Consider the following 14,350-nt stretch of genomic DNA (forward strand, 5'->3'; position numbering starts at 1 on the left):
TATTTTAAATAGCTAAAGTTTGAAGGCAACAAAAAAATTCCAACAAAAGGGCACTTATTGAATTAACTAGGATATACCCATGCAATATTGGGGGGGAAGGACCACCATATCATAAGCAAACGGACATGGAGAAATTTCCAGGGTATATTATAAAGTGGGGAAAACAAGCCAAGGTATTTAAGCTATACTATCTTTGCCTAAGACACAGAGGGCTAGAGAAGTGTGTGTGTGTGTCTTGCAGGGAGGAGGGTGGGGGGTAGACTTACTTTACAAAAGGAAGCTCTGGAATGACAAATCAAGATCTCACACAAGTGGCTGCCTACGCAGAAGGGAGAAACGAGCTGAAGGGACAGGGATGATAATGAGACTTCTCTTGTCATAGTTTCCATTCTGGAATCATGTCATTACTTTACATATTAAAAATATGTATGAATTTAAAAGAAAAAAATCCCCTAAATTGCCAATAAAGTAAAATCAATGAACCTAACTATCAAGTTGGTGATATAACCACAGTTAACAGAATTATTCAAGTGACTCTAAAACAGTGTTTCAACTGTACATCCTTGGGAGAATGTATTCCAAGGATAAGGAGAACTGCAAGGAAATCTAAAATCTCATTCCATAGTCTTGTTGCTATAATACTGCTATTATTATTTTGAAACAGCTTAAATGTACCACAGGATAAAGCAGATATGTTAATGTTTTAGAAGACACAATTTTCAAAATGAAGTAGAAACCCTATAATGTGACCCTAACAAAAGAACTGGTTCAGGAGAGACCAATAAAGGCAAGGCTGATGAGCGGGTCAGTGCCACAGCGACCCAGGGGTCACCACCTGAAAAACTGACCAATTTGGGCCTTGATGGGAAGGGGTGACAACCCACCACTAGGTGCCTCCTGCTGCAAGCACTAGGAACCAGACAGCACAACCACAAGCTGGATCTGAACTGAACCAAGACTGTAGAGGTAACCCCCAGCTTACAAAAAAAACATGGGAGAAATATAGGTAGAAGTGATGAAATGACATCATGAGGAAGCACAGATCACTTCAGAATGAGGGGCTGCCTCCAGGAACATGGACTCTGTATCTCCAACAAGTTATAGGAGGATTTAAAAAAAAAGGGAGGGGTGCCTGGGTGGCTCAGTGGGTTAAAGCGTCTGCCTTTGGCTCAGGTCATGATCCCAGGGTCCTGGGATCGAGCTCCGCATCGGGCTCTCTGCTCAGCAGGGAGCCTGATTCCTCCTCTCTCTCTGCCTGCCTCTCTGCCTACTTGTGACCTCTGTCAAATAAATAAATAAAAATATTTAAAAAAAGGGGGGGGGAGGAGGAGATCACTGCTCTAGATTGAGAGATTTAGAATAGGACAACCATAGTCAATTTGCGAACTGTGTCTGGACCCGATTTCAAATCAACTCACTGGAAAAAGCCAGTAAGTGAGATGTGAAAATGGATCAATTATTCTATAGTATCAAGTAATGGTTATAAATTTTTAGGAGTCATAATAGCATCGTGATTACTAAAATTCTGTATTTTTCAGTGGCGCACAATGAAGTTGGTAAGGATGAAATGACATTAGGTCTGAAATTTGTTTCTGAATACTCCAGCAAGGAGAGAGAGAAAGCCAAAAAGATTGAAGAATCAATCCTGGATCTGATGAGTATGTGAGTGTCCATTACAGCCTCTTCTCCCAGATGGTGCATGTTTTGAAAATTTTCATCGTAAGTGAAGAACAAGGCACCACAAATTCTCCCAGTCTCAAGAACAAGGGAGATATATGTAAAACAATATTAAGATTGATGTGGACTAAGATCACCTTATGTTTACCTAGATTAATTATAAGGACACAGATGAAGAAACAAATGCACTCTGATACCCGACAGTCTTTATGATGGCAGGTAAATAGTAGCAGTCTCGTAAAAAAATATAAATGCAGCAAAAGCTATTTGAAAGAGAACTGAAATAATAAAATTACAGTACAACCTCAAAGCCAGCATGACCGTCATTAATATAAAAATCAAGATAATCTTATAGCTTTCCAGTACTCTTGCCCTGAATATGAATAGATCTAAGAGACTTCCTGGTGAAAAGACCTTGTCCTATATAGGGTGACATCCTGGAAATACCTACAACATGAATAAAATCTTGAAACGGAGAGTACCTTAATTATTTCTGCAGAAGCATGAAAAATGGGATTGAAACACAGTCAAATGAGAAGACTAAAAGTTGAAGCTTAAGTATGCACAAATTTAAATACCAGGAAGTAAAGTGACGAAGGAAAACAGTTCAATTTCCTAACATCAACCTGCCAGGTGACCTTTGGGAAATACCTCCACTCTGCTGTATTTAGGTATTCAAAGGGCTAGTGGAAAGATTGTAATACCCGAGTTCTAATCCTGGTTCTGCCAGGTCGGAGTCCTGACAGTCCCTTAACCTTTCTGAGCCTTGGTTTCTACACTGTGAAAATTGGGAATTTGGTCTTTTGGTTTTTACTTCTAATTATTGTTCTGAGAGTGAGCAAAGTAACATTATGTAGAAGCACTAAATAAAACTTTCGGGAACTGCAAATTAAGACATTTTTCTTTTTCCTCTGCTCCTTGCTCTCCTCTCTTCCTTTCAATTACTGTTACTGTTAGTGTTCTAGCTCTCTTAATGCGTGAAGCTTCAGACCTTTAGCCAAAGCAACCAAAGATTTTGAGGTTATTCAGAATCTGGTAATTCAATTTTTCAAAGGTCAGTCTCTTTGTCTTCCTTTATTTCTCTACTTGAATTTTGGTTATTTCCACTGCACACATACTTCTTCCCCTCCCCTATGAGGCCAGAACAAAGAAAAAAAAAAGGCTAACTCAACCTGATTTTTCTCTGTTGCTGACGTGGATGAATGACCATTTGAGTTGGAGATGGGAAAAAGGTGGTTCATCTGTGGAAGTTTCTTATGTAACACCACCACTGTCCACTAGGAAGAGACATTAGGGTACTGATATTATTCTTAATATTTTATGTTGTTTCAGCAGAACTTCTTTCTTAAGAAACCTGTAAGTATGACAGGTGTCAGAAAGAAGAGGAAAGAGGTGGGGTGGAGGATTCCCATGAAGAAATGTGTTTAAAAGTTGGATTTTAGTGTGAACCCCAACACTGTATGAGTATGTTTACACTGTTAACAATCTGTGCACTGGGCACCTTCCAGAAAAAACCCTCCAGCCCTGGGAAAGTCGCATGTTTCCCATACGACACCCTCTGAAAAAGTAGCATCAAGTTATGCAGTGTGCACAGAGCATCGGAAACTTATCAGAGATAGAAGGTTGTAAGGCCATTCTTAAATCAGGAGTAAGGGCAGGCACTGTGGCTCCAAACTCGGAGCTGAAGAAGCAAAATGTGGAAGGTGAGGGAATCTTCTGGAAGAGCCTGAAGCTCCCCTCCCCATTAACAGCAAGGCTGAACTAGATGGTTACACTGGGAAATGAACCCAGAGGCTTTTACACACACACACATACACACACACGCACACGCTTCTGATATCAGATCACATGATTTTTTCAGCTTGGTAAACCACATGGTGTGGTCAAAGGAAACAGCTGAAAAATGAAGGTGACTTTAGAAGATGCCTAAAGAGAAGGGTCAGGGACCACCACAGTCAGGAGACTTTCGATTCTGGGCATTCGTGTTGTTTCTCATTTTCAGATAGCTTAAAAAGTAAACTTCTTAAGGGTAAGATCTGCCTTTTTTCTATATTCCTTGGCTTGGCTAAGTAATAAAGAAGATGTATCTTTTAGGCGTAGCTAGTGATGTAGAAGCCAGCATAGTACGAACAAATTCTATTGACGCCATTCTGGTCTCAAAAGGGTAACATGGTATGATGGGAGAAAACAGTGCAAGGCAGAAGACCTGGGTTCTGGTGACTTTCTGACATACTAGCAGGGTGGCTGCAGATAAGGCAGGAGACCCTTTCTGCGCTTCAGCTGACTCATCTGTAAAACGAGGAGTTGACCCAGATGACCACTAAGGGCCTTTCCAATTCTAATACTGTAAGAAATCAGTCAACTACGACAAGAGAGTTCATATATTTCGGGCATATATGTCAACTGGCTTTTAGAAAGTAAACTCAGGTTTCTTAACAGCGGGTATCACCCTCTCAAAGATAAGTTGATCCTGCTTGCCGCTCCTTATCACTCTCATTTCTGGCCTGCTTGGCAACATGCCATTTTTAGAACCTTCCACGATGGCCATCCTTAGTTTCATTATCTTGCTCTTCCAAGTGAGGAAAACAAGAAAGAAAAAGAGGAGTGCCATTAGCTAACATTCACACACACACAAATACAGCTACTGTCGCCCGTCTGCAAGGAGACAGCAAAGTACTTTGTCAGATTTGTTGAGAATCACTGAATAGGCATTTTATAAATATGAGATGAACATCTGAAAGCAAGTCTCACTATTTCTTCCTGCTTTTGCTGACAAGTGATCTGTTTCCATGTATTCCCTCATTCATCACAAGGTGGAGAGTGATTCTCTGCTTTTTAAACCAAGAAGCCCAGGGTCTGCTGTTCCTTACGCAGCATCACCGCCCCGGGTTTCACACCAGTCAAGCCCGTGTATGCTGCAGCCCAGTGGGCCGAACTTGAGGATTACCCAGCATGAGCGATAATTCACACCGGGCGTATAAGTCTCGAGACTTGGGGGATAAGAATTAGTATCATTCTACATATCCTGGAAGGGCCTTATACCTGGAACAAAGTCTGTACTATTACCGTGTAAATACCAGTTAACCTACTAGTGGTTGTGGCCCTGTAGCTTCTCCATAAATATTTTAAAATAAATAGGATTCTGATGGTTCTTCACAACCTTAATATCTGTATGCAAATTACTTCTGTAGGTAAAGGCTGTCTTTCATTGATGGTTTTATCTCCCTGTTCCAGAATTCCTTCCGACAGCTGACGTTCAGAAATCTGGACTGTGTCCTGTCTGGATGTCAGACTTGTGTCACAGTCACCTTACAAGCTGCTCAGCAGAATCTGTTATTTGGGGGGAAATCACCTCACTTTCACCCACCTCCGTGAGGACCCTCCATGATTTGTGTTACCAGTCAAGTCAATGAGAATCTTAATCAGCAGGGCAACTCAGCAAATAACAAACTTTCAAGTTGCACATACCCAAACTTTTCCCATGAAAGAAAGGAGACAACAGCTAAGTTCCCACCAAGGGATTTTTGTTCAGCAAAGGATACTGCAGGCCCGAGGCCACGGCACTGGTACGGTAACCTCCCAGGCGTTGCCCACTCTCCGAGCAGTGCCAGGCAAACTGCTTGTCCTGCCCTGTGCTCAGCACCCACTCCAGCTCCAGGACAAACAGGATCATCGTCACTCTGCTCTGATGCGCTAAAAGCCAAGAGACAAGAAAATAACCCATAAAGCATCATAAAGGAGATTGATAAAGCATGGTCCACAGAGACGTGACACTGTCTTCTCCCCATCCCAGAGGAAGCTGGAGAGTACGGACAGCCATTAGAAACACAGCCCGGAACAGTGGTTCTCACTAGGGGGAGAGGTATACCACTGTAGACGGGCATGCCTGAGTTGTTTAAAAAAAAAAAAAAAAACAACTATCCATTTCCTTCCATCCCTCTCTTTCTTTCCCGCCTGCGCCAACCCCAAGTTCACCACCATCCAGAAGTCCCCATTACCAAAGGGCCTGGGCCGCCTCTCTCAGACATGACAGAGCTGCTGGACTGGAGAGTGTCAGTCTTAGTGTGATCACAGAACAACAGAACACATGATGTCTTATAAGAAAGTCACCTGGGTGAGTTTATGCAAGCTTAAAAAAAGTACGGAGCGTTACTGTTCTCCTTTTGGTGAAATGTGGCTTACTAAACCCACAACAAAGTTCTAGATGAATTTTCTGTAAGAAATCAAATGCTGGGAAGGAGGGCAGAATTACTCCCAAGTGACATGTAAAAGAGAAGGAAATCACCCTTATGTCAAAGTATACACACATGTGATAAGGAGGGCAAATCTCCCAGGGTTGCTCACACACAGGCAACACCATCACAGAATTACCATATCACACAATTTCACAGTTAGAAGAAACTGCTCATGTCATCTACTCCATCTCCCTATTTTACATATGTGTAACCTCAGGCACAATGAAGTTGAGTAGTTTGGCCAAGATCTCATGGCTTCTCAATTATCAAATAAAAATCCATAAAAATTTGCTTTTTTCTTAAACAGTTCCAGAGGGTGAGGCAGAGGGTGTCCATGGCTGCTGAACAGAGCTGACTGGGATAGACAAAGATCAGTAACCTGAATCGGGACCTCACTGGCCCTGTGCCCAGGAGCTGGCAGTCTGGTGGGCAAGAGCAGACCCGTCATGAGCGTGATGATGTGATAGAGAAAACATCACTTTCCCATTTTGATCGTGAAAATAGAGTTAGTAGGGATGGACCAATGCAGCTCTACTGACAATAACAGTATCACCTGCCAATTTCTGAGTGTCTAACAAGTGCCAAGAACTTAAAAATAATTCTTTCACTTAGTCACTATAATGACCCTGCAAAAGTGGGTGGTTTCTTCATCTTACAGACACAACCTGGCCTTGGCAGGAGGGCCCTTTTACACTGGCTACCAAACCAAAGAGTACCTACAGGACAACCATTCCACCAAATGCCTGATATTTTAAAATCTGATATTTGGGGGCACCTGGGTGGCTCAGTGTGTTAAAGCCTCTGCCTTCAACTCAGGTCATGATCCCAAGGTCCTGGGTTCGAGCCCTGCATCGGGCTCTCTGCTCAGCAGGGAGCCTGCTTCTCTTCCTCTCTCTCTGCCTGCCTCTCTGCCTACTTGTGATCTGTCAAATAAATCAATAAAATCTTTAAAAAAATACAATAAAATCTGATATTTGAAGCATTGAGACTCTCAAGGGACACAACAAAGAAGGGGTATAGAAGCAGTAACACCATGACTTCTCTACAGTAAACACCTGCCTGTCAGAGTATCAATCACCATTCGAGATCAAAATGTTTGTTGTCTTTAACATAAAAGATATGACTTCTCAGAAACTCCTGAAGATCTTGTCATCAAATGTCCAATTCGATCTCCACCAATGATGGAATCAAATGAACTTCTCTGTTGCTTCAAGTTTCTCAACTCTATTTCAGCGAGATGGTAGCCTCCAGCATTTTGTCCCTATGTGCCATCACTTTCTAAGTCCAAGGGGGAGGACGGCAGCCCAAAACAGAAGGGAGGGGTTAAGCACTCTGAGCTGCCCTGACGTGAGGGGAGTAGACAGAGGCTCTCAAAGGTTGAGTGACTTGCTCAAATCGGCACAATGAATGATCAAACTAGAACTAAAACCCTAGCTTCTCTTTCTGTCAGGCTGGCTAGAACTACTGAAAAACAACAAAACATGCCCCCAAACTCAGAGCACAAACTCTTTCTAAGGTGACAGAATTCTTTAATTCAAGAAGAAACCCTTTAAAGGCGCATACATATCACTAAGCTGCAGAAACGTGGGCTTGAAGTCTGGCCATACTTCTTGACTAGGGAGGCTGAGAGAGGACATCCTTGTCTTGTTTGTGATCATAGTGGGAAAGCATAACATTTCTCACAATTAAGTACAATGTCAGCTGCAGATTTTTGTAGATATTTCTTAATGGAGGTGAGGAAGATCGCCTTGCTTTGTAGTTGGCTCTGTGTTTTTATCATGAATAGGTGGCAGAGTTTATCAGATGCTTTTTCTGCACCAATTGATATGATCATATCATTTTACTTCTTTAGCCTCTTGATGTGATGGATTACACTGATTTTCAAATGTTAAACCAGCTTTGCATATCTGGAATAAATCCCCTCGGGCATGGGTGTGTAATTTCTTCTGTATATTCTTGGATTTGCTAGAATTTTTTGAAAGGATTATAACATCTAAGTTCATGAGAGTTACTGGTCTGTAGTTTTCTTAATAGTGTCTTTGGTTTTGGTATCACTGTTTTTTTAAAAAAATGTTTATTGAGGTAAAATTCATCATTTAAATAATTGTAGAGTGTATCATTTAGTGGCTTTTATTATATTCACAAAGTTGTACAATCATCATGGAAAAATGTTCTATTTATAGAACATTTCCATGACCCCAAAACAAACCCACATCCCCAATTCCTCCTTCCCTGTCCCTGGGCAACCACTAATTACTTTCTATCTCAATGGATTCCTCTATTCTTCTTTTTTTCTTTTTTTTTTAAAGACTATTTATTTTGGGGGGGGAATAGCACTCAAGTGGGGGAGGCGCAGAAGGAGAGGAACAAACAGACTCCCCACTGAATGGGGAGCCCACTGTGGGACCTGATTCCAGGACCCAGAGATCATGACCTGACCCAAAGTCAGATGCTAAACCAACTGAGCCACACAGATGCTCCTCCCCCATTCCTGACATTTCATATAAATGTATTCATATAAAGTGTGGTCCTTTGTGTCTAGTTTCTTTCACTGACTTAGTGTGTTTTCAAGGTTCATCCACGTTGTAGCATGTATCAATATTTCATTCCTTTTTTGTGTCCAAAACATAATTCATTTTATTGGTATACCACATTTTATTTAACCATTCATCCATTCATGGGCCTTTAGGTTGTTTCTTCTTGCCTATTGTGAATATAGGCACAATGGCATGCAATCCCTCCTTCCATTTCTTTTGGGTATAAATTTGAAATAATCCTTGCTTGGTCATGATGTACTATCCTTTGTATACGCTGCTGAATTTAATTTGCTAAAATTCTGTTGGGATTTTTTGCATCTGTTTTCATGGGGAAGGCTGGCCTGTATATTTCTTTTCTTGTACTGTCTTTGTCTAGTTATCATGTCAGATACCACCACTTCAAAAATCAGCTGGAAAGTCTTTTTCTGAAGGAGTTTGTGCAGAGTTTGTACTGTTTCTTCCTTAAATGTTTGATAAAATTCACTAGTAAAGCCATCTGGGCCTGGGGTTTTCTTTGTGGGAAGGTTTATTTATAAAGTCAATTTCTTTAGTAGATATAGGGTTATTAGGGTTATCTATTTCTTCCTGACCTTTCACAATTTTTACCTTTCAAAGATTTGTTCATTTCACTTAGGTTGTCAGATTTATTGGCATAAAGTTGTTCATAATATTCCTTATTATTCTTAAATATCACTACAATCTCTAATAGTGTCACTTCCCTTATTCCTGATACTGGTGGCCTGAATCTTCTCTCTTTTTTTTCTGGTTTAAGTCTGGCTAGAGGTTTATTGCTTTTATTCATCCTCTCAAAACAAACAACAGTTTTTGGTGTCATTGATACTTCTTTATTTTCTTTTTCTATTTCATGAACTTCTGCTATGATCTTTCTTCTCTTCTGCTTAAGATTTTATTTATTTATTTGAGAGGGACAGAGGGAGCACAAGCAGGGGGAGAGGCAGAGGGAGAAGCAGACTCCCCACTGAGTGGGGAGCCCGACATGGGGCTCGATCCCAGGACCCCAGGATCACGACCTGAGCTGAAGGCAGATGCCCAACTGACTGAGCTACCTGGATGCCCCCCTTTGTGGTTTCTTGATGTAGAAACTAAGGTCACTGATTTGAGACCTTTCTTTCTTCTAACATAGGTGTTTAGTTAAGTACTGCTTTAGTAGCATACCACAAATTTTGATACGCTGTTTCCACTTTGATTTCTTCTTTGACCCATGGATTACTTAGATGATTCATGGTTATTTAGCTTCTTAATATTTGGGGGCTTTTCTGGAGATATTTCTGTTAATTGACTCCTGGTTCAGTATTGTTTTGATCAGAGAACACACCTTTGAATTCTTCCAAATTTACTGAGACTCGTTTTATGGCTCAGAATACGATCTACCTTGATAAATGTTCTGTGTGAAGTTGAAAAGAATGTCTTCTGCTTTAGTTTAATGGAATGTTCTACAGATGCCAATTACAGCAAGTTGGCTGTGTACTATGTTCAAGCCTTTTATACCTTACTGATTTTCTGCCTACTTATTCTGTTCATTACTGATATATCCAGTCAATTATTGAGAGGAGTTCTAAAATTTCTGACTAAAATTGAGGATGTGCCTATTTCTCCTCCTGAAGTTTCATCAGGTTTTGCTTCATATATTTCAAAGCTATGTTTATTAAGAGTATAAACATTTGGGATCATTATGCCCTCCTGATGGACTGATCCTTAATCATTATGAAATAATCTCTGGTAATATAATCCTTTATCCCTGGTAATATTCTTTTCTCTGAAGTCTAACTATTATTAACCCAGCCACTCCAGCCTTCTTTTGACTACTGTTTGTACTATGTATCTTTTGTTATCCTTTTATTTGTAACTGCTTTATGTCTTTATATTTAAAGTGCATTTCTTGTAGGTGGTTTATATTTGGGTCTCCTTTTTTCATTCAAGCTGATGGCCTCTGCCTTTTAATTGGCCTCAGACCACATACATTTAATATGATTATTGATAACTGGTAGGTTTAAATCTATCCCTTTGCTATATGTTTTCTATTTTTCCCTCTTACTCTTTTTTTTTTGGCAGGGGAAGAGGAGTTCAGTGAGAATGATTTTAATGATTCCATTTTATCTCCTTGGCTGGCAAATCAGTTGTAACTTTTGGATTTGTTCTTTTATGGTTGCTTTAGGGCCAGAAGTATACATCTTTAACTTACCATAGTCTTCCTTCAAGTGATTCTACTCCACTTCATGTGCAGCATAAGAATCTTACAACAGAATACATTTCCATTTCTCCCCACTTCTTGGCTTTTGTGTTACTGATGTCAAACATTTTAATTTTACATGTTATGACCCTCATGCTACTTTATTACTTTTAGTTAAGAAGCAAATTGTCTTTTTATAAGATTTAAATAATAAGGAAAAATCTTATAGTAACCATGCCTGCTGTTCTTCATCCTTTTGTGTAGATCCTTATCTTCCTTTGGCATCATTTACTTCCTTCCTGAAGGACCTCCTTTAACATTTCCTTAAGTGCAGGTCTATGAATTCTCTGTTTTTTATGCCTGAAAAAATTTTTATTTCACCTCCATTTTTGATATCTGTTAATATCAATCCACTCATAGTGGATTGATTCCTTTTAACTTTTGTAATTTTATTTTTATTATTATGAATTCATCTTAAGCAGGGCTTGTTTTTGCTGTGAGATCTTTGTGTGACTTGTCTTGTTGAAGAGAGCTTCTGAATTTATTTCTAGCAGGTACCAGGAGGATACCACTGGCCCAGGACCAATTCATACGTTAAATTCTTAAGCTGGAGCTTCTAGCACCACATGAATGATTTAAATTTGTATTCCAAATCCAGAATTTTAGGTTGTAATTTTCATTTACCTGGAAGATTTTTCCCCTCGATCCAGATTTGAGATCAGGAATAAATTATGCTATGGTCTTCTGGGCCAATAAGTGGAGAGTATGGATCCTCTCTTTCTCATGGGCTACAGTCCTTTATGCATTTCATCTTTGTATGTAAATAAGAGTTGCAACTTCCTATCTCACTCAAGTCCTAGGTCTCATCTTTTGTCCCTAAGTGAATGTTCATACAAAAGCTTTTACCTATTAGAAGTTCTATTTTTCTCCCCAAGATAGCTACAATGTCAGGTAGTATGCATATCACTTTGAGTTTTAATTCTGTCTTTGCTTCTGGTACATGGGACTCACCCTCCTGTTTCTCTCATGGGCTTAGCATTGCATTAATAAAAAAAAAAAAAAAAAAAAAAAAAAATATATATATATATATATATATATATATATATAAAATGACTACTGGGATTTCAAAATGTCTTGATAAGCTGAGATGATGGACTTAATAAAATGAGATGATGAATAACCTGTAGTCCAGCATTTAGGCTAAAAACAAAATAAACCTCCCTCTCCACCCCCATACCAAGAAAAGCAACAGCTTCAAAATTACAGGAGACATAGTTTAATAACAACTCAAGTGAGAATCATTAAGGGGTTTGAGCTCACTGCTCCACATGAGCCCACAGTATAAAGTGGCTTGTCAGAAGTTCACCCTTTATAGAAGAGTGACCAGAAGAGGAAGGAAATACAATTCTGTAGTTATCACATTACATATGTATATTGGTTATCTACTGTATAACAAATTATGCCCAAACTTAATAGCATAACACAGTAAACATTTATTATCTCAGAACTTCTGTGGATCAGAAATCTTCGTATAGCTTAGCTTGGTGCCTCTACTGAAAGGTGTCTCACAGGATGAAATCGAGGTATGTGGTGGGACTACGGTCTCAACTCTAAGACTGACAGAGGAAGGACCTGCGGAACTCCATGCTCTCTCATGTCGACTAGACTCAGCTCCTCAGAGGTTACTGAACTATCTGAGGGCTTCAGTTCCTTAACAGCCACTGAAGTGGCTTCCCTCAGTTCCTCACCACATAGGCCTCTCCATAAAGTAGCTCACAAGATGGCAAGCTGGCTTCCAGAAAGAGCAGGAGAGGGCAAGCAAGAAGGGCTAATCTCTTTGTAACCTAATCTTAGAAGTGACATCCATTTGCCATATGTTAGGTACAGTCTACACTCAAGGGGGGTCTACACTCAAGGGCATGAATAACAGAAGACAAGGATCATCAGGAGCCATCTCAGAGGCTGCCTACCACAATGTGTCCCTTTTTAAATGGCTCCAGAGGTACAACATGATATCCCAAGATCTGTGACCAAGACAACTAAAAAACAAAATTTTTTTAAGGAAAAAAATTCAGGTCATGTAAAGGAGAATGTAAAATGTTTGAGATATAAGGAGGAAAGAAGAGACCAGGGTGGGAATTTTCATGGCTGTTTTAAAATCACTGAAAAGCTGTCATGTATAACAGAGATTCAACTTAGTTTCTGTGGCTCCAATAGGCTGAACAAAAACCAACAGAGGAACTTTCTAGTATTCATAACATAACATTTTAATGACCTGGCTACCTGTCTGTAACCTCTACATAATTACAAACTGCTTATAGGCAGGTACTACACATGTCTTGTTTACTATTATGATCCTCAGTTACTGAAACTCAGTAGGTACTCAAGGAATACTTGGTAAGTAGTATGTGAAAACAAAGAATAAATCCACAGGGAAATGAATTTTGGCTTAAAATCTAGAAATAAAGAACTTAATACTTGAATTTTATAAAAATCGGGATGGTTTGCTAGGTATGTTTTTGGAGGTATTGGAAAAGAGTGTGGATGATCATACAGGATGGATGGAATCAAGAAATTGTGGATGAAATAACCTCTAAGTCTTAAAAGATCCACTTCTAATGTTCTGATCCTATAACATCATTGGTCTAGATAAATAAATCATTACAGAAAATGGCTCCTGATCCATGTATGGCACACTGCCAATGTTGAAGACACATTAAATTCCTTTCCCTTAGACAACATGGATATTCTAGGCCTTTAAACATATTTAACCAAAAATATGAATATGAATATGAATAACGAGCCCCATGTAAAGCAGCTCACTTCTAACACTGACCCTACTCTCTGCACCTGCTACACTGCTTTGAGGCCGTGTAGTGTAGCAGAGAGACAAAGGACAAAGGTCAGAGGTTCTGGGGTCACAACAACCCAGTCCGGTTCTGCATGTAACCAGCTACAGGACCTTAGGCAAGTCACCCAACCTCATTAGGCCTCAGTTTCTTAACTCAAAGACTCGGATAAAATTCACCTGAAAGGGCTGCTCTGTTTTGTTTCCCCTGACTACTGTAAAGTGAAGCCGTCAAGAGACATTTCAAAGTCTAAGTAAAAACACTGCTGTCTCATGCCTACCTTGATAGTTTTTCACAGGAGTCATCTTGTTATAATCTTCTGATAAAATAAACTCCTGCAAAAGAAAAGAAAAATATCAAGTAAAAAGAAATTCTTTAAGTGAATAATTAGGTTTTGAAAAAACATCATCGCAGAATTAGATCTAACATTACTATGGCCAATCAACTCAGCATTTTTGTACATCTTTAAAAGTAACGATTATGATTATGATTCAATGCAATTACAATTTTTATCTTGTAACACTGAGGTTGGTTTTTTGTTTTTGTTTTCTTGAGTATATGTGTGAAAAAGAAAATGATCAAGTTCAGTTGTCTTGACAGTGGTCAATTTTGAAGATAACCCTCATTCAACTTGCTACAGCTGCAAATTTGGCCGGTGAGCAAATCGATGGCAATTCTCTATTATAGAAGCAAATCAGGTATTTTATTTTATTTTTTAAAAGATTTTATTTATGGGGCACCTGGGTGGCTCAGTGGGTTAAAGCCTCTGCCTTCAGCTCAGGTCATGATTCCAGGGTCCTGGGATCGAGTCCCGCATCGGGCTCTCTGCTCAGCAGGGAGCCTGCTTCCTCGTCTCTCTCT

General features: G+C 39.7%; 1 protein-coding gene across 2 annotated transcripts in view; it reads right to left on the reverse strand.

Annotated features, from left to right (window-relative positions):
• LOC111147067 (WD repeat and FYVE domain containing 2) overlaps window positions 1-14,350 on the reverse strand; it is a 175,750-nt gene that overhangs the window by 37,816 nt on the left and 123,584 nt on the right. For both annotated transcript variants that reach the window (XR_002640589.1, XM_022502941.1), the window contains exons 4-5: window positions 13,770-13,824; window positions 5,220-5,370 (exon numbers count right to left, since the gene is read on the reverse strand). Coding sequence is in view for 1 of the 2 variants with exons in the window: in XM_022502941.1 (XP_022358649.1) it covers window positions 5,220-5,370; window positions 13,770-13,824 (206 nt within the window). In the remaining variant the exon portion in view is untranslated. The remainder of the gene's footprint in view (window positions 1-5,219; window positions 5,371-13,769; window positions 13,825-14,350) is intronic.

Source organism: Enhydra lutris, unplaced genomic scaffold, assembly GCF_002288905.1.
Source record: "Enhydra lutris kenyoni isolate GAN:26980312 unplaced genomic scaffold, ASM228890v2 scaffoldscaffold15, whole genome shotgun sequence".
Classification (NCBI taxonomy): Eukaryota; Metazoa; Chordata; class Mammalia; order Carnivora; family Mustelidae; genus Enhydra; species Enhydra lutris.